The sequence below is a fragment of the Lissotriton vulgaris genome, chromosome 3_1 (genome assembly GCF_964263255.1).
Source record: "Lissotriton vulgaris chromosome 3_1, aLisVul1.2, whole genome shotgun sequence".
In the NCBI taxonomy this organism is placed as follows: domain Eukaryota; kingdom Metazoa; phylum Chordata; class Amphibia; order Caudata; family Salamandridae; genus Lissotriton; species Lissotriton vulgaris.
The window spans coordinates 913001090-913022393 of NC_141689.1; the positions used below are offsets into that span (position 1 = coordinate 913001090).

Consider the following 21304-nt stretch of genomic DNA (forward strand, 5'->3'; position numbering starts at 1 on the left):
CCTACTAGTAGCATTTGATTTACCAGCCCTGGCACACTCAGGGCACTTTACTAGGGACCTACAGGTAAATCAAATACGCCAATCATGGATAACCAATCACAATAACAATTTACACATGGAGCATATGCACTTTAGCGTTAATCAGCAGTGGTAAAGTGCCCCGAGTCCTATAGCCAACAACAGGTCAGGATAAAATTAGGAGAAAGCAAAAAGTTTGGGCATAACTCTGCAAAACGGACCATTTCCAACTATATATTAAATAAAACAAAACAAAAGTGGCAAAAATCCAATTAGTAGAACCACTGATATGCTATTTCAAAGAATTAGGTAAGTATTGTGCCTAAAAGCACAAAGTGTCATTTGGCAGTGCTAGACCGGGAAAAAGTCACAAGTTCATGTAGACTGAGATGGAGTATGGACTGGATAAAGGTACCAGGTTAGTCCTGCTGCAAATGTTCTCTGCACAAAGTCTGACGTGAAAAGTCCAGTTCACAGTGGAGGAGAGCATCACATATGGTTATCACTAACAGGAAGAGAAGGCCAGGAATCGCCAAAGGTCCACGCTGTTGTGCAAAGATGTTGTTGAGTATCAAGGACTGGCGTTCCTGGAGTCGCGTTGGTGGTCAGAGCAGACTATTGTTGCTGTAGTGCATAGTACAGATCTCGTTTTGTAGTTAGTGGTCACTGTAGTGTGGAAAGTTAGGTTTACCGGAGCTTCTCACTGATGGTCATCAGAGGCAGCAAATTCATGGACATGAAGAGCCCAAATAAATATTTCTCCCTTTCTTCACAGGAGGAGCTCAACTGATGCCAGTCTAGGGTCCAGGACCACCTGGGGAGGCACATAATGGAGATCAGGAGCTCACCCCAGCAGAGACCAGCAGGGCTCAGTCAGCTCCAGGTGCAGCAGGTCACCTGAGGAGTTGCAGGGAGGTCTCTGGAGCTTGTTGTGTCCCTATAGCTCAGAAGAGGAGGTCAGCCACTTGACCCTTGGAGTCATTCTGGTAGCCCTGGGATCAAGCAACAAGGCAGGCCTCAAGCAGCAGGGCAGTCCTCTGAGGGCACAAGGCAAGCCTTAAGCAGGCAGGCAGACCTCTGGTGGCAGCAGGTCAGTCCTCTGAAGTACAAGACAGGTCTTAAGCAACAGGGCAGTCCTCTGACGTACAATGCAGTCCTTCTGGGGCCATTCCCAGGTCCAGGAGGAAACTGAAGAGTTGGTCTGAGTTTCCAGTATTTGTAACTGGAGCCAGCCTTTGATATGGGAGAAATTTCAAGACTTCCCCCACATCTGGCTCTGGAATTCCCTTCCTCCCCTGCTCAGGCTCCAATGGGCCTGAGGGACTATGGACCGTTGTCAAGTTCTTAGTTAGTATGCTGAAGCAACCCCTTTGGAATGTAAGTGGGGCAGGGAATAGCTCCGCCCCTCTCATCCTGCCAGAATGCCCCATCCTGCCAGCACTTAAACCCATTTTCTCACTCCCTGGGAAGGATGCACAAAGGCCAACTGCCATCTACACCCAGTCATGTGACCCTGGACCCAGGCTGCAGAAACCAAGAAAATGGCAACTTTCTAAAAGTGTCATTTTAAGAATTGTGTCTTAAAATCTGACTTTATCATTATATTTTAAATTTTAATTCATTTGAGTGTAAACATTACAATCAACAATATCACTTATTAAATGCAATAAGGTAACTCAACATTATTCTATGGACGAGAAAGGTCTTGCATTAGTGAAAACCTAATCTAATAGTTTTTCACTATCAGAACTTTTAAAACTTAAAAGTACAGATCCAACTTGTTAAATGCACTGCACTCTGCCCTATGCGCTGTTTGGGGCCTACCTTAGGGGTGACTTATATGTATTAAAAAGGAAGGTTGAGGCCTGGCAAAAAGGTTTTATTTAGCAGGTCAAAATTACAGTTTAATATTGCACATACGCTGCAGTGGCAGGACTGAGACATGTTTTGGAGGGCAACTTTAGTGGTTGGCACAATACGCTGTACAGGCCCACAAGTTGCATTCAAGTTGCAGGCCCTAGGTCCATGTAGTGCCACTTTGCTAGGGACGTATTACTAAATTAAAAGTGGAAATTGGGTATAAGCCAATCTTACCCTGATTAAAGGAGCAAGCACAAGCACTCTAACACTGGTTAGCAGAGGGAAAGTGCACAGAGTATTAAGGTCAACAAAAACAAAGTTCAGCTAGCAGAAGGAGGCAAGGCAAAACGTTTGGAGGAAGAACACACCAAAGGCTGACAGGTGAAACAGCTTGGCACAAAGCAGTCAGCTTAACTTAGAAGCCAAGTGTAAAGTATTTATGCAGGACTCAAACAGAAATTACAAGACAAGAAAAATCCCAAACTAATTACCAGAACAACAAAAATCCAATCATTATAACCGGAGATATTGCATCGTAAAGTTTTAGGTAAAATAATGCCAAAAGCAGAAAGCGCAAACAGAAGGTATCTGGTCTTACTGGACCGGGACAAAGCCAACAGTTCATGCTGGGAACAGGGTTGAGTTAGGCCTATTGAGAGTGGCAACTGATTTCCTACGTGCAAGTTCTGTGCAATGTTGCTTTGTGAGTCTTCCCCTTGCTTGGCGTCAGTTCAGGTGAAGCTTTCAGCTGTGCGGTGAGGCTTCGTGGGGATTTGCGTCACTCGGCGTCGGTTACGGTGAATCTTTCAACTGTGTGGCGCGGCTTTGCAGCACTTTGTCTTACACTGTATCAGACCGGATGAAGCTCTCAGCTATGAGTCAAGGCTTTGCAGGACTTTGCGTTGCTCTGAGTCCGTTCCATTGGAGCTCTCAGCTGGGCAGTGAAGCTTGGAGGGGCTTTACGTCATTCTGTGTTGGAACTGGTGCAGCTTTCAGATGAAATTTTCAAAGTGGGACCCTGTGATGCTTTGTGTCATTTGAGGTCAGTTCTGGTGAACTCTTAGGTTTGAAATTACTCAAGTTTGCGGGACCCTGTGTGACTTTGCAACAGATCTGATCTGATACGATGGAACCTCCATTTAGGTAGTGAGGAGTGCTCCCTGATGCCTGCTGAGGACCTAGGACCTGGGGGCACTTTGGAGGATCAGGACTCATTTCATTTCATTTCAAAATCCTTTATTCGGTATTTAAAAAATACCATAAAAGTACAAATTAATACATTTAAAATACAATGATAAAATACAATTCATGACAAGTTACATCGGGGACAATTGGCCAGCAATTGATTCAGCACCGCCCTCTTGAGTTCCTGAGTCTTAAAACAACCTTGATAAAATTCAAAATACATGTCAGTGTCAGAGGATCACTAGCCCTTTGCAAGAATAAAAGGGCAACCTTTGCGTGTCTGAACTTAGCCTGTTTTAAAATTCTTACTAAAAAGCTGCGCCTGGGTAAAGCATAAAATGGACATAATAGTAAAAATTGAAGGGTGTCCTGCAGAGACCTATTGTCGCAGCCGCAGGCAACCTTCGGCTCAACCGTAACAGTAAAAGCTGGTGGATCAGCCAGTAGGTGATGTAAAAGGTTGAGCCTAAAACGGGTCAATAAAAATCTTTCCTGTGCATTATACAAGAGAGCTAGGTAAGGTTCCATTCCTTCCCCTGTCTTTACCATTCTATGGGCACAGACTGTGGGCTTCCTACCTTCCATAGAAGCCCTGCATGAGGCTACCGTGGCCAGAAAAATTATTTTGATTCTCCGTATATCTTGGGGGACAATGACTGTTGGGTTAGTAAACAGGTCCTTACACCCGATTACCTCAAGGGCGGTCTTCACATATTTTAGCCACGGGATACTCATGCCTTTGTCCCTGTCTATACAATCTTTAATGATTTGTCTACTCAAATCTGCCTCCGTGTTCGACCAAATTTTTAACCAGGCCATAAGAGTAGGCGTGGGCGGAAAATCCGTTCCGCTCGCGGATTTTGCGGATTTTCGGGAAATCCGCAATCCGCGAGATTTGCGAATTTCCCGCAAAATCCGCAAATCCGCGAGCAGCGGATTTTGCTCGCACTGCTCGCACTGTTCGCGTGAGTTCGCGCCCCGCGAATAAGTGCAAAATTGCAGAAATACGATCTTGGCAAAACTGAAAGTAACTACTTACCAGGTTCAAAAGTTCAGGCACATCATTAGTAGCCATTTCCTGTAGTGCTTCCTGAGGGGCCCCTCCAGAGTTCATTTGCCAGTTGAAACTATTATGTGACCCTGCTCTGAACCTCAGAATAGTTACACATATGCCACAAAGGTCCTGAATTACAGCTAAGGGAGACAAGCAGGAGCCAGGCTGGAAGTTAAAATCCATTAATCAGCCCCTAATTCATTATTGTCAGTTGGGGCAGGGCAGGTGTTGTAACTAATTTTGCAACAATGAAAGCACTTAGCAAGTGCAAAAGATCACTAATCAGGGCGCACTAAGGAAGCAGGTGCCAGCTAAAAAAATATTCTGTGACACATTAATCAGCCCCAAATTAATTCAGGTCACTTGAGGCAGGGAAGGTGTGCTTTGCTTTGCCGAAAATAATGTACACTGGACAACCAGAGGGTGTAGTGATGAAACAGAGGGTGGCATGGGTGGGCCAGAGGGTGGCATGAGTAGTCAGAGAGTGGCAGTGGTGACAGAGAGTGGCAGTGATGAAGAAGAGTGTCCCAAACAGGCTGGACACGTAGAAACAACAAGTTCGCAAAACTTGCGACCCGACAGGTAAGTTCGCAAATTGCGAAATTGTAAAAACCCTCGCGAACTGGCAGAAACACGGGCGAACACAAAAAAAAAAAAAATCCGCAAATTCGCGGGAATTCGCGGATTTTGCGGATTGCGAATCCGCAAATCCGCAAAATTCGCGGATTGCCAATCCGCAAAATCCGCTCATGCTTACATAAGAGGTCTAGCCTTAATCAGGTCCTCAATATGCACCCTGCCTAAATCCTCATGGATAATGTAGGCGGGTGTGCTTTGTTGGGTCTTGAGTACCTTTCTCAGGAATTTATTCTCTCCTGCCTGAATCTGATTAGTATTTACAAAACCCCAAACTTCAGATCCATATACCACTTTGGAGCAACAGATTGAGCTGTACAGATTCATTACCTGTTCCGGGGACCACCGGCCCAATCTGCGTTCATAGTTCATTATGGACCCAGTAGAGGCCACTAATTTGGAACACCGCTCATCAACTAAAAGTTTAACATTTAAAAATCCGTCAAATAGCATACCCAGGTATGAGAAGGTTTGTACCTGCTCCATTTTGTGCCTGCCTATTTTGTAAGAAAACTTCTTGCAAGGTTTGGATCCGGCCAACATGACATAAGATTTAGTTAAGTTAGCCGATAGGTCTAGTGTGTCCATAAAACTGACGAACCCATCTATCAAGAGCTGAAGACCCTTAGGGGTACGGGCTAAAAGGACCGCATCATCAGCGTACAAAAGCACTGGGACCGAACGAGAACAAACTCTTGGGGTGTCTACTTTCAATGTGCCTAGTACCTGGTCTAGATTATTGATGTACAAGGAGAACAGGAACGGGGTCAGAATACATCCCTGTCTTACCCCACTAGTACAAGGGAAAGATGCCATTGTGCCCCCTTCGAGATTAAAGCGCACTTTAGCAGAAGTATTCCAGTGGAGGGCTCTCAGAGTGTTAACCAGGCCCTGGTCAACTCCTAATCTAGTCATCAGGGCCCACAACTTCTCTCTATTGACATGGTCAAAGGCTGCAGTGAGGTCCATAAATCCAAAATAAACTGCCTCGTTGCTAGCTAAAGTGTATTTGGCCACCAACAGATACAGGTTCAGGCACTGGTCCGTTGTGGATCTTCCTTCCCTGAACCCATACTGTGTGTCAGTAATAATTTGATGTTCATCGGCCCAGTCCATAAGGCGCATTAAAACCACTCGACACAGGACTTTAGCCGTAACATCAATCAGCGATATGTAACGGTAGCACTGGGGGTTGTCTCTATTCCCCTTTTTAAAAATAGGGACAATTGTTGCCATTGACCATGAACGCGGAAGGCCGGTTGCAACGGCCGCAATTAGTACTCTTGTGAGTAAGGGGGCCCACTGGTGGAATGCCGTCTGGGCCTGGGGCTTTATTTTTTGTTAGACCTTTAAGACCCCCTACAATTTCATCCAACGTGAATTCAATTGACGTAACCCACGGGCAGCCTTCCCGTCATCCTGGTTATTCTCGACTGTATAATTATATAAGCTTTTAAAGTGATCAAACCATTGTTCTGGGAGGATGGATGTGCCAACTTCTGGACCATTAGCATCCTGGAAACATGGGTTATTATTTTCCAGAACGCACTGGTGTCCCTTCTGTCAGCTGCGTCCCTTAGGTCTTCCCAAGCTTGTGATTGTAGGGTAAGTTTCCTGTTTTTGATCGCCTTTCTATATGCGCACCTACACTGAGCAATTCACGTCTTATCCCTTGGGGTGGTTTTCAGGCTCACTTTTAGCTCTTCCTGGGCCCTAGAGCAATCTTTATCAAACCATCTAGGGGTGCTGTTAACTTTCCCATGCGGAGTGGACTTTAACAGCCCATCTAGCAGATGCGCCACTGCCTCAAATGCTTTAACCACGGCAGGTCCCTCCACGGATAAATCCAGACACACCCCAATCACCTCGATGCCTTTCTCCATTAGGGATTTATAAAAAACGTCCCCATCCAGTTTTGCCCATCTAAGTCGTCTTCCCTGGTCCGTTACCCTCTCGCTACTAACAGCCACCACGCCTCTCCTTACACATCTGGGGGACAAATCTTTTATATTCAAAACTAAAGGGTTATGATTGCTAAATATGCTCCATTAGATCTTGGCCCCTCTTATCCAGTCCTTAAACAGACTAGATACTACTACGTGATCGATGAAGGAACGGGACCCTCTGCCCTTAAATGTTGGGTTAACCGCACCTCCTCTTTCTGGGACCACCAGGTCGAGTGTGTGCACCAAAGCATGACTTTTCAAAACTCTATCTAGTTCCGTCCCCTCCATAGAATGTTCAAAGTGCGGACCTTTTTCCACCCTACAACGAGACCAATTGCCATTTATTGGTATTAGATTCGGGCACAAGTGGCAATTTAGGTCACCCACTAACACCACACACGGGGCTACTGCTCCATTCTTCAAGGCAATCGCTGCGGTTAGTTTCTTATCTAGCTCGACTATTACAAAACCCTTCCCCTTCACTGCTACTGCATCATACAGGTTAATCAGTATCACATTTAACCTGTATGTGTGAAACCCAAGAGCCTGCATATTATTAGAGTTCCAATTTAGGTTAGTCCACACACCTTCTAACTGCAGATCCACATATATAAGTAACCCTCCCATGGCTCTTCCCGAAGCTGACTTCTGTGCACGGACGGAGAAGCACTTGTACCCCACTAAATAAAAGGGGCTACAGTCCACTGCCCAGGTTTCCTGCAAGCAAATTACCTGGAACCTGGTAATGTACTGCCTCCATTCCTGGTTGTCAAATTTGGATGACAGCCCGGCTATATTCCATGATATCAGACTGAGCCCCTCCTGCATTGATCTCTCCTTAGGGTAGGGTGTAACTGGGTTATGATTGTGTGTCCCTTCATTTTTTTGATCCTCATTCGGCCCAGGCCTGTTGTATAAGACGTCTGGGTCATGAGGCTGCTGAGAGATATAGTCCGATCCCAATGGTTCCTCACTCCATGCCGGCCTAACCTGCCTGCCCTCCAAATTTGCTAGAGCAGGGATAGTTATAATGGGTTCGCCAAGGGTCCTATCCAAGGCCTCCACATCTTTGGTGAATTACATGTTCATTGCCGGGTGATGAGGTGGAAATGTGAGCGGGGAAATCCAGCAGAAGTGGGCTGTTAGAAATTGGGTCACTGCCGTTTGACAGGGGTGTGAGCCCTGCTCAAGCACCAGCCATACTCTTAGTCAGGATAAGGCACAAGCAAACCCCAAATTAACCTGTGCTCAACCCCTTGGTTGCTTTGCACAGAGCAGTCAGGCTTAACTTAGAGGCAATGTATAAAGTATTTGTGCAACACTTCAAACAGTAAAACAGTGAACAAACCACACAAAAAGATCCCATGCCAGGTTAGAAGAGTAGATCTTAATGTAGTACATAGAACAAGACCACAACAACAAAAATCTAATCAGTAGAACTGGAGTTATTGCGTTTTTAAGGAACCAGCTGCATTATAGCGCCTAAAAGCCTAAAGCGATAATCACTGCTATCTAGTCGCACTGGAAAGTTCAGGCCGAATGAAATGTAGCGTGAGTTGGATACAGTACCAGGTTAGTTCTGCTGAAGGTTTGAATTCTCATGTTTTGTGCCAAGAATTCCGATCACATTGGAGAGGGCTGCAGGGAGCAAGGACTCAGAGAACGTCATCAATGGTGTCGGTGTGGAGCAAGGATCATGCCTGGTGTCACGGTTTGCCGGGCTGGAGCATTGTACTAGTGGTCTTTTGCGGTGATTGAAGCTTGCTGTATAAAAGGACGGTTGTGCTGGTTTTTGGTGCAAGCAGCGCAGATCTGGTGCGAACAGCCATGTTTGTGGCCACAAAGAGCCCACAAGTTTGATTTAAAGAGCCCATGAGCCACACCAAGGGTCTAGGACATGAGAGGCACCATTTGGGGGTCAGAAACACACAGGAGATGGGTCAGTACATGTTGGGGAGCCTTTTATATCCCTGAGGCTGAGATCAGGAGGCCAACAGACTATCCGTTTGAGATGGGTTGCAGGTCCAGTTCTTCCTACACAGGGAAGAGGGTAGCAGGTCAGCACAAGAGGGCAGCAGCACCTTCAGAGTGGCAGTCCAGCAGAGTGACAGTCCTTTCATCAGCACAGCTGCCTCTCTTCCTGGCAGTGTGTCCACATGTCCAGAAGTGTACTGAAGAATTGGTGTCTGAGGCCCTTTTTTATACACTGGGGCGCTGGTTCTTCAAGGTGGGAGAAGTGTCTAGACAGTGGCTTTGAAGTGCATAGAATTTCCTGTCTCCCCTGCCCTGGCTTCAAGCTGGCTGCAGTGACAATGCAGGGTTGTTAGGCCCTTTGTGTGGAGGGAGGACACACCCTATTAAATGTAAGTAAGGCTTGGCCAGCTCCTCCTGTCTCCCATCCTGCCAGTGATGGCTCTGCCATTCACATCTAAGCTCTCATTATGTGTGGTTGTCTAGGAGTAATACACAAAGCCCAACTGCCAACTACACCTAGTAATGTGACCAGAGACAGGCAACAGGCACAAAGTAGATAAGGCAAGAAAATTGCAACTCTCTCAAAGTTGCATTTTAAGAAATGCAATTTAAAATCTGACTTCCCCTTGAATTAGGATTTTAAATTAGGATTCGGGAGACATCAAACACAAACTAGTCATCTCTTCCCATTTGGAAATTACACTTATAATATATAATGAGGCAACTCCTATGATCCGATGTGAGAGGTAGGGCTTGCAGACAGTAGTGAAAAACAAATTTTTGAGTTTTTCACTACCAGTACAAGTAAAACTTAAAAGTACATGTCCAACTTGGTACATACACTGCACACTGAAGTTTTGTGCCTGTCAAAAAGTTTATTTTACCAGGTTGAAATGGCAGTGTAAACTGCACACACAAGCTCTGGAATAGCAGGCCTGAGGCGGATTTAATAGTGCTACTTAAGTGGGTGTCACACCCGTGCTGCTGGCCCACTAGTAACATTTAATTTAAAGGCCCTGGGTACATGCAGTGCACATTACTAGGGACTTATATGTAAATATCGCAATTGGGTATAAGCCAATTCTATTATACACAAAAGGCCTTGGTATGACACACACCCAATCTTTTTATGTTGGTTTCAGGGTCCACTTCTTCCATATCTAAGACAGTGCTGTCTGTAGTGTACATCTAATAAGACATTATTGTGTGTGTGTGCCGTAAAAAAAGAGAACAGAAAAGTTCATACCAGTGGGGAATGACAACTAAAACTATTAGGAAAAGGGGGGGGGGGGCATTCCATTATTATTAATAATGACACGCAAGGGAGGTTGGTGTGTCCAAAAATATTTTAAATGATTGGGGAGCAAGAGGCTGTTTAAATAGCTAGTCATGTCTTATGGGTCCCTAGAAAAGGACAGCTGGCTACCACCTGGGGCAGAAAATTAAACAAAAACCTCCCTAAAACCTCATGCCTTTGTAAACTATAGACATCGTTTTAAGATGGTGCCTAATGCTCCGCTGAGCCCTCCTCCCTTGTGGACACGCTTGCTTTCTATTACATCTCCGTGCAACAGATTGAATTTCAATAAGGCAGAGATGCAGGGAACGCGGATGTAGTAACCAGGGTCATAGGGGGCACTAGGGCCCTGCACCCGCATGCTAAGAGGGAGAGGAACCAGACACCACTTCCGGTCAGAGAGTGGGGAGGGATTCCTGGACAGCGAGGGCACAGGCACAGACGTGCATGTATGCAGCACAAAGAAAAGACCAATAAAGCTACATATGCAAATGACCTTTCTCTGCGTGGGTTTGTGCAGCAAGAACACGACAACTGGTGACAAAGGTGGCGGGATAACAAGTTATCACAAGAAGCGTGTTGTACCCCCCTACGACATCGACACAGAGTCAGAAGCCCCATCTGGTCCGCCGACCGCCGATAAGCAAAAACAGCAAAGTTTGGATTACCAGGATTCCAGGAATCTAAACCAGGAGTCTAACCTGGTCCATCGGGACAGAAAAGAACAAAGATGCGAAATCAGTGCATTGCTATGCACAGAGCTAACAGTGGACGCCATCCCGGTAGGACTAGGAGCAATCCAAGCACAACACATGCCTAGTAGCGATTCGCCCAGAAAACAGTTGCGTATGCCCGCAAAAGCTTGTCCGACATAGAAAGGGCATACTCCCAGCCAGAGAAGGTAAGCCTAGCAGTGGTATGGGCGTGTGAACACTACCACATGTTCATCTACGGAAAACCATTTACCACCGTCACAGACCATCAGGCCCCAGTGACAATATACGGCAATCCAAATGCAAAGATATCGCCCGCATTGAATGATGTGGCATAAGACTGATGGACTATGACTTCAAGATCATGCACAAGCCAGGGAAGGAACACAACCCGGCTGATTACATGTCACAGCACCCCTTACTGCAGGCACAAGAAAGCGCATCAATGGCTGAGGAATATTTCAATTTTGTGCTAAAACAGAACACCCCTGCGCCAATCACACTAATACAGCTAGAGCAAGAAACAGCAAGGGACGCCACAATGCAGGCAGTCAAAATGATGACACAACAGCAAAGATGGAGGCACATCAACAACAACAGCGCTTTGGGAGAAGGAGTTAACAAGGAAGAAATGCTAGCATTTAAAAAGATAAATGAAGAATTATCAGAAACTGAAAAGGGAATAATAATGAGAGGAACAAGGATAGTCATGCCAGTGCACTACGTCAGCAGACTATAAACTTGACTCATGAATCCCACAGAGGAATGGTAGCAACAAAAAAGATGTTTCGGGAGAAGGTACGGTCCCCTGGGCTAGATAGACTGGTGGAAAACACCATCCTAAATTGCCACATGTGCAAATTAACAGAACGACCAGCAAAACCTGAGCAGCTACAGATGTCGGAGCTTCCAGAGGCAGTGTGGACAACATTGGCAGCAGACTTCTGTGAGCCACTAGACACAAGAAACTACTTGCTCGTGGTCATTGACGAATACTCCAGTTTCCCAATAGTGTGACATGTCTGGTCAACATCAGCGACCGCGAAGTTGCCAATACTGGATGACATATTTGCAGTCTGGGGTTCCCCACAGACCATAAAGACAGACAATGGTCCTCTCTTCTCAGGGGAGGAATTTCGCAAGTTCATGGACTACTTAAGCATTTCCCACCTGAAAAGAACTCCTCTGCGGCCACAAGCGAAAGGCATGGTGGAGAGGTTCATGGGGAACATAAAGAAGGCTGTCCAAAGAGCAAAGTTAGTGCAGATCTCCATAAGAAAGGCACTCTGTGAAAAACTAAGGGACTATTGAAACACTCCCCACAGCTCCACGGGATGATGTCCAGCCGAACTAGTGCTGGGAAGGACAAGTAGAACGAGACTACCACAACCAGAGGCAAAACCGCCACTGAAACACAGCAATATCGCTGTCAGAGACCAGGAGGCGAAGGAAAAGATGAAAACATATGCAGACGCTAGGAGACATACCACTATGTCGCACCTTAAGCAAGGGGACTCAGTGGTGGTGCGTCAGCTGCAAGTGAGAAAATCAGACAGTGCATTTTCAAGAGAACCGCTAAAGATAACAAGTGTCAACGGGTAAATTATTACAGCTGCGCCCGGCCCATACCGGATCACCAGGAATAAGTCTCACTTCAAGGGACTAAAGACCATGGACGGAAACAGGGAGGACACAGCAACAGAGAACAGTGACAGACATGAAAGAGAGGAAGTTATGGACGAGAACGTAAGAAGGACATACAACGGTGAGAGACAAGAAGAGGGATCACAGAAGGGAAAGGAAGGAACGTGTCCAAAAAGAATGAGCAAAAGGCCAACAAGACTGTTTGAAGAAATGTAATGATGGGGATAAGGTCATCATTACTCTCTCTCTCTCTCTCTCTCTCTCTCTCTCTCTTTCTCTCTCTCTCTCTCTCTCTCTCACACTCTATCTCTCTCTCTTCATTTCTTTCGATGGAGGGGGAGATATAGTGACCAGGGTCTGGGGGCAGTAGGACCCTGCACCTGCATGCTGGGAGGGCCAGGAACCAGACACCACTTCCGGTCAGGGAGTGGGGAGGAATTCCTGGACAGTGAGGGCACGGACGTGCATGTATGCAGCACAAAGAAAAGACCAGTAAAGCAACATATGCAACTAACCGGTCTCTTCGTCGGTTTGTGCAGCAAGAACACAACAGCGGTCCCCTTAGAAACAGAGACGCCGACACAGGCAGTAAGTCACAGCAATGCGCATAGGGATAGGAGCATTGAAATGAGGCGCAAATGGTGGGGGAGTGAGTAAGTCGTTATGGATAAGCCCGTACAGGCATAGAATTCCATTCCCCCCTCCCTCTGTATAACCAAAATATGGAAGTTGGCTGGCGACTGTTTTTGCGCTTCTGATGAGGAGCCCCAAATTTACACTTTGCTATTTACACATCAAAACATTTCACAAAAGGAAGTTGCGCCCATATTGGCCTTAAATACCTGCTTTCAATGGTTTGAGGGATGGAAATGTGAACAAGCCTTGGTAAATGGATTAGGTTTCACCTATGTGAATAATAATACGCTGTTTTTTGTTTTAAGTTGTAGCTTGCTGAGTAATTGTGCAATATAAGTTACAGAAAGTCTGTTAAAGTGTTATGACTTGTTTATGAACAAAAAGGCAATATATTGTGCTGTTACTGGTGATATATTGCAGAGTAAATTATAGCAACATATTGAAAAATTGAATGAAAGAGGTAAATAATAGAATTAATTAATGTAATAGCAATATTATGTGTTAAGTGGAGTTCTGACACGTTTTGGCCCTGGCGCCACTGCCCCTGCTGCATCATTGAAATCACGGCCCTAGGGCCTTCTGGACAACTGCACTTGTGACTGATTGTTTAGTAGTAAAATATAGCAATATACTACGTTTAGTGGGGTCTCTAGAGCTTTTGGCCCCATTGCCACTTTACCTGCTGCACCATTCAAATCAAACACCTTATAACTGCAATATAACTTCAATTGTGTCTACCTGTATAGTAGTAAAATATATAGCAATATTAGGTGTTTTGAGGAGCTCATGATAAATGTAGGGCCTGGTGCCACTGCACCTGCAGCACCATTCAAATCATGACCATAATGTGTTGGGAATCACAGCGATATGTATATGAGTGTGTATAGGAGTGTGAACAATATAGATATCACCTAATGCCCTGATATTCTGAAGTAGAGACTGAGTTGAGGCATGGTTGAATGTATACTTTCTATGCTGCAGGCGTAACAGACAGTGTTGAAAAAAAGTGGCTTTGGAAACATTACAGGTTCCTTTCTTGTGGCCTGCTGCTAGGCACTCACCCGGTAAATAGTCCTACTAACCATGCGGTGCAAGCAATGTGCACCGCGTATGAAATATGTCTGTCTTCATGTGGTCTGTTCTCCTTTTAGTTTTCCTACATATTTAGGTCAGTTGCATGTGTGGGTGATATAAGGTCCTCCGGCCCTTAAGCAATTGCCAGGAAAATGTGTATTGGCAAATCAGCCATTCTACTTAATATGGTCTAAACATGGCACTGTGTTTTTAACCATGAGTGTGGGCATTGATAATTAAAGACAAGTGCTTAGTGCCTTCACAACTCATTTTTAACTTTTTCTTGTGAGGAAGAAGCTTCTCCTTCCTCTTTGGGGACCTTGGCAGGTTGTTGAGATGTTTTATTAACACAATACAAGTAGACAGATTACAACACACACACACAGCATTCTTCTAAACTTGTTGGGTGTTAGTTGATTCCCATACATAGGAGAGGTGCGGATGATGATATAGTGAGCAAACTGACAATAACCTGCCAATTGTTCGCTGATGGTTGTTTATGTGAGACACTCTCTATTTTTTCTTCTAAGAGTGTTTTATAGGTGCACTCTACATGCCCCTCACCACCGAATCTTTCTCAGAAGGTTTAGGGATGACCCTGCAGAAAGGGACATTTCGAACAAAGGCTGAGACAGGTTACATTTTTGTGTCCTGTAGCTCAAACAGAAGGCTAGCCAACTGACCCTTGGAGGCACCCTGGGTAGCCTGGCCTTAGGGCAAGTAGGGCCAATCTTAGTATAATTCCTGGCTGCATGATCCTTGTCCTTATAAAGATTCTCAAGCATGACACCATTTCAGTGGCTTCTTAAATTTTAGAGTGAATTGAGTAGTGCTGGCTGCTCTCAATGCCAAGAGGCGGGCAGCGTGAGGAAAACACACCCGAAAAAAGTGATAAAATAATTTTAAAAATCTATAAAACAGTACTTAGCTCTTGCTGCCAGCTGCCCCCTTACTCCTCTGCTCCTGTCTGAATTCCCGATGGCCGTCCATGAGCTGGTGGTGTACACTGGCCAGGCTCCCAGAAGCCATTCCAGATGCTGCTCTCATGCATGAAATACTATCACCAGCATGAAAGAAGCGCCAGGATTGGTCTGTGCGGACTGGTTTGGTACTCAGATAAGACCTGGGAGCCTGGGACTGTTCTCCACCCGACTGTGCAACACAGCTCAGGTTGGAGAAATGCTAAGTGTGCATGTTGGTTTGGCCGTACTAAAACAGACGCCAAACTCACATGCACACTTATTGTGTCCACCACTCTTCCTCCCTTCTGCTGTCCATCAGGTAGGTCCCGCCCCACCTTAACACTTGACTGGCTCTGGGTCAGTGAAAAATAAAATGGTAAAATGAAAATAACATTGTTTTATTATCATTTATTTTTCATGTTTGGCTCTGGTGGCTATCAGCAGTAGGGCGACGCTCCTCTGCCTTAACGGAGGAGCCGCCGCTGGAATTGAGAGCTCCTGTATTTTGCCTTATATTGGTATCCGAGCAGTATTTGATCCTCAAAGTCCTTACTCCACTTGCAGCAACTGTTCAGTGAGCTTTCCTTCTCTCAGGTTTCTTTTTTAACTTTACATAAAGAAAGTGCATTCACATCAAACTATACAAAAGCTTAATCCACTTTTGCCTGCGTGATCTATTCACAAGTAAAATAAGTAAACCTCCTGTGGCAAATTTGCAGGTTGGAAAATGAGACAGGTTTGTCATGTGTTACAACTAATGGCGTTTAACAAAACACCTATGAAACAGACTTTGGTTGCAATCGTTCAGAAGAAATATAATCACCCTCAGCAGAATATGTGATGTTACAATGCGATCAAAATGATCGCGGTATGTAACATCGCAGTTTTTACATTGCAAGTCGTTACAACTACTTGCGCTGGAGGGCGCTGGACTTAGGAATAGTAAGATGTACTATTCCAACACCAGTCTACGTACAGTAGGGAAGGTGTTGGAATAGTAAATCTTACTATTTCTTAGGTTATAGCGCCATACAGCGCAAGTTGATGTAACGACTTGCGTTGTAAATGCATCGCGGTTTAATCACCGCGATGTAAAGGCTTCCCCCCCCCCCCCCTCAGCATATAGTGGCACCTCGCAGAAGTATCTCTCATGAGTTTGGGTAGAATGGCCTCGGGATTCCCTGAATTTACAGAAAATTTTTCAGCAGGTGCACTTTTTTATTTATAAAAATACTGTTTTCCTAACACTCTTTAGCTCAGAAAAAATGCCTGATTTCTGAAGAAGTATGTATGGTTGTCTATTATCACTCTGCCAAGATGTGACTCCAATGGGTGTAACTGTGCTGATTTCTGATATTCCGTATCATCATTGATGAAATGGCAAAAAAAAACATTCGCAGGCCAGGTTTTGTTTTGCTTTTCATCCGCTAAGAATTAATTATTTTTTACCATGGCCTATAAATATTAGTTGGGCTCTCGGACATACATTTCATGTTTGGTTAATATACTGCTGAAAGTATTTATGTAGGCTTTTGTTCAAAATGTGTGGGGCAGGCACTTTTTAGGATTTGTTACCAATTAGAAATACAATCAAACTTTTACAGCTTATTTTTTAGTAATTTACTCCTTTTCAAGATTTATTTTTGCGGCAAAGACAGATTTCAGCCATTGAGAGGAATGGCAGACATTACACCTAAGTGTGGACGACGACGTTCAGAGGTAGGAGACAGACAAGCTATGTAGGGGGAAAGGGGAGCAGCCTGAATGACCATACATTTCCACCACTGTGACTAAGGCACTCAAGGCCATGCTTTTTTGTCGAGGATCTTTAGCTCAGTACATGAATTGCTAAAAGTTTATTTACCCTTGTATTAGAAATGTGTTTAGTGCATCGGGTGCATGAATTGCTTGTAATTTCATGAGTCTCTTTGTTTGAATAACATGATTCTTAAACGTTTTTACTCACTTCGTATCATCATGGGAGTTAAAAGAAATTGCAGAGATAATTTTCCAGGTCCTGAAGTAGGATCTGTGGGAATATATACGCCACACAGAAAGAGAGCGAGAAAAGAAAGTGTTCTGGATGGTCATGAAAAAACCATCCACAATTTCATAACTTTGTTGGTAGTCACAAACATTTTGCATGCCCATGGAAACAAGTACAAGTCTATTCCTCAAAAGGGTGCAGTGAGTGAGTCCTTGCTGGGAATGGAAACACAATAGCCCAAAAATGGAGCTGGGTGTTATGGAAGGGTTTTCTTCACAAGGAAAATGCTAAACTTACAGACTTTCTATTTTACAGACAAAAACATCAGAATAAGGTTAGCAGAAGAGAGTTACTCATGAAAGCCTTCAACTTCGGTAGATTCTCCAGAATACTCCAGGGGATTTTTGAAAACCATCAAAACGTTGGGAATCTAAAATTCTAGCCGTATCTCTATGTTTAAAAAAAATTAGCTTTTTCCGAAGTTCTTAAACTGCTGGAAGATACGTTTGTATAGGTTGACATCCATTAATAACAAATTACAAAAACTGTTAAAATGTATTGCTCCATTTTTTTAATTATTAAATGGGATTATTTTATTTCATTATTCTTATTTTATTTAATTCTAACTCGACATCGACACACTTGGTAGTTCTTACTTAATCCATAGTCTCTCTCCTCTTGGTCGCCTTCCTGTTTTCTCCATCGACAACAAAGGTGTTGACAAATCATGGTGAAGTGGCTGAAAATGATCAAAGGGGGTGGCAGGACAGGCCTTTCATGAAACGTCATGATGAGCTGGTATCTCTGAAATTTCCACACTTGATTTGAAATGGATTTTACTTCAAAGAAAGTGTTGCTGAAATGCAAATTGTAAAATGAATTAGACGATATTTATTGCTGGTAAGGGTTAAGAATCTGAAAAACATGGAAGACAATTAAAATGCCTGAGCAAAATTTAAAGACATAAATACTGAAAACAGTAAAGAATCAAAAACGTTCTTGTTCACCGGGGTCTTTGGATAATGATATGGTATATCTTCAGTCTCATTACCTCTACAATATTACAATTCCCAGTTAGCAGACCTGTTATCAGACGTGTTCCATAAAGTTGCATTGATATTCAAGTAAAGTGTCATGCTGCCATCAAGTTTAGGGTGCATTAGGCAACTACTTTAATAACAATAATAATACCAAGGTTTCATTCCCTTGGGTCCGTGGCCGAAATGCGGACCGACATGGCCGCGTAGTTTTGGAGCTGCGCTGAACTCATCGGAGCGAATGACCATCCCGGAGCCTATATGCCACAAAACAACACGGCGTAGAAGCGTCTGAATTCTACTTAGCACCCGGACTGCGGCGATATCTTTCTGCCATCATTTTGTGATCCTGAGCCGTAGTGCCATCGAAGTGCGTGCAGCGGCCTGCGTGTTCCCATGAAGCCGTGGCCTTAATTACAGCTTACGCGCAGGCCGGAGACAAAGAGCAGGGCATGTGCAAGCTGTGCACCTGCACAGGGCCACCAAACCCCAGGGGCCACCACGCCAATATATATCCTTAATATAATAATCCTCGGAGGATGGATACATATTTGGTTGGCGGCCCCTGGCAGGGATTTGGCGGCCTCCGGCTCTGTTCCACTTCCAAACATCCTGACCCCCCCCTCTTCACTGGCCTCCGCACTCCGCCCCACCCAGACCCCCTCTTCTGGGGCCCCCTACCTACGCTCCCTGCCCAGGGCCACCATGAGCCTAGAGCCGCCCCTGCAAAGAGCGGCACTTCCCATCACCTCGGCACCCCAGCGACCCGACTAGGAGGCACAACATTGAGGCGTATGATGTTAGCGTGTTTGTCCTTCCGGATGCAGATGCCATGGGGCATTTCTAGGTATTGCGGGCTCCCCGCTTGTGCAGAGGACTAGCCCGCATGTCTTTCCTGTGTTCCAGGACACACCACATCCCCTCACGGAGGGTATTCACCTGTTACAACGCATTTTTTACAACGCACTACCACTACAACGCAGGCATTACAACGCATACCATTACAACGCATAGCGCTGGGGGGCGCTCTAGGATAAGAGGTAAGTTTAATTTACTATCCAACACCTTCCCTAGGGTCCACGGGGACTGGAGTTAGAATAGTAAATTATACTTACCACTATCCAGCACCCCAAAGCGCTATGCGTTGTAGTGGTATGCGTTGTGAATACCCCGTTGTAATGGTATGCGGAGTAAAAGTATGCGTTGTAACGACATACATCCCTCAATGAGACATTGCAATATTCCCAGTGGGGCAGATGTAGTAGCGTCTCCCTGCCAGTGCAACTTGGCTCCCACTACTGCTACATTTGTTTCTCTTGTGATCAGGGCACAAGTCCTAAAAAAAGAAGTGGGGGAATGCTGACGTCACAACAGGAAGTGACGTCACAATAGGTGACTTTTACCATAAGACTCATTGCCTCCCCTCGCTCACCCCTTAGATGTGATTGCATCAGAGAAACCAGCGCGTAAGCAGCGTTCTGAATGAGTTCCGATCTCGCCCCAGAGAGGCCAAAGAGTGAATGTGTGGCTCCATTTGCTCCAGTTATCGAGCTCACAGTAAAATAAGTGGGGGGACGCCGTCCACCTGCGTGGTACCCCGACTCGAGCCCTGCTTGTGATCTAGTACACACTACACCCTCTCGTAGAGACATGACAACCTTCTTAGTGGGATATATAGAGGAACGTCTCCCTGCCAGTGCAACTAGGTTCACACTACTGCTGAACTTGCCACAGCACCATGCAAGCTGGATTGAGGATGGCCCCCGCTGTGTGCAGCGATAATCATAGAGTGATACCCAAGTGGGGGGCGAGTCAGCCAGGTGGTCTCTGCTGGTGTAAGCCAGGTGACTCTGCCGTACTATCAAGTTCAGGTTGCAGAAGTAGATTAAGATCACCCCCAATGCAAATGTAGTCAGCTCCTAAGGGAAGCAGCAGTGCATGCAAAGAGTGAGGGCCACAGAGCACGAAGGAAGAGGGAAGTACATCAGAGGGGTCACTGTTCTTGTGGAGATCTACTACTTTCACAGAGTGATTGTGGAGAGACAAGGATTTGTCTGGGTCAGGCCTACTGTACTACGGTTCTTTGCAGTCCGTCCCAAGGCCATGGGGAAGGGAAATCCGAAGCAGCAGAAACTCACTTTTGAAAAAGCAGCCGGAGGCTCTGAATCAACATCTAGTATGATGGCGGAGGGAGGAGATCAGACCACAGCCCCACCACAACCCCACGCACAGGGCAATGATGCACTAATGATAGAACTTAAGGTGGGTTTTCGAGCTCAGGACACTCGCGTTGATACACTAGACAAGCGGCTCGACAACATGGGGGCCAGACTAGATCAGTGCTACAACAGACATAACACAGCTGAAGGTAGAATCTTGGACCTGGAGGATGGCTCTGCCCAGGCTTCTAGATGACTGGAGAGGATGGAAGGCCTATTGAAGAGCATTGCCATAAAGAATGAGGGCCTTGAAGCCGGAGGGAGACGTAACATTGTGCTTGTTATGGGAGTCTCTGAGTCCACAAACACGGGACGATTAGATGGTTTTGTAGAAGGCCTTCTGGTTGACCTATGTGGTCCGGAGCCCTTTACTGCCACTTTTGTAGTCGAACAGGTGCACAGATCTCTTGAGCCACAGCCTAATCCTGGCTAACCACCTTGCCTCATCATGGCACGGCTGCTGAACTTCAGGGATATGGCCTTGCGGCTGGCATGGGAGCGTGGGTCGCTGCAAAGCAGGACTCTTCCATCTCACTGTATCTGGACACTTCACTGCAATGGTCCAGGAGGCCTGTCGGAAATTTGCACCAATCAAAGCCACGCTCCGCAAAACCGGACTAAATTATGAAATGCTGTGCCCTGCGCGACTGAAAGTGACATGGATGGCAGATCAAGGGTTTCGAAAATCCAGCGGCGGTTTAAGAATTCCTAAATGTCCGAGCAAACGCTGGACTGCCAAGAAAATCGCCCACACCTGAACGCTCTCTCTCGATGCCAAACTCTGTCTCCAGTATGGAACTTTTTCCAGCGAGCTGAAGCCCTTAATATTGTGGAATAAGTATTGAGTGCATTTGTTTTGTTTTTCCACTGTTCCTTCCTTATCTAGAGAAATGTATGTTTTTTTGGACTCTGGGCTCTGGTCACAGTGCTCATTCTATTACATGTTTAAATGTTCCGGCGTCGCCTCTCCCCCTGTGCGGTTGCACATGGTTGCTATGTCTATATTTGGAAATTGTGATTTTTGCTTTGGACAATTATGGGGGGTTAGGTTTCCCCGTAAAT

At 45.4% G+C, this 21304-nt stretch overlaps 1 protein-coding gene across 1 annotated transcript in view; it reads right to left on the reverse strand.

Moving 5' to 3' along the window:
* Positions 1-21304, reverse strand: part of TRPM3 (transient receptor potential cation channel subfamily M member 3) — a 979327-nt gene that overhangs the window by 40717 nt on the left and 917306 nt on the right. Inside the window, exon 24 of the mRNA XM_086963586.1 lies at positions 17643-17842. Coding sequence (XP_086819712.1) covers positions 17643-17842 — 200 coding nt within the window. The remainder of the gene's footprint in view (positions 1-17642; positions 17843-21304) is intronic.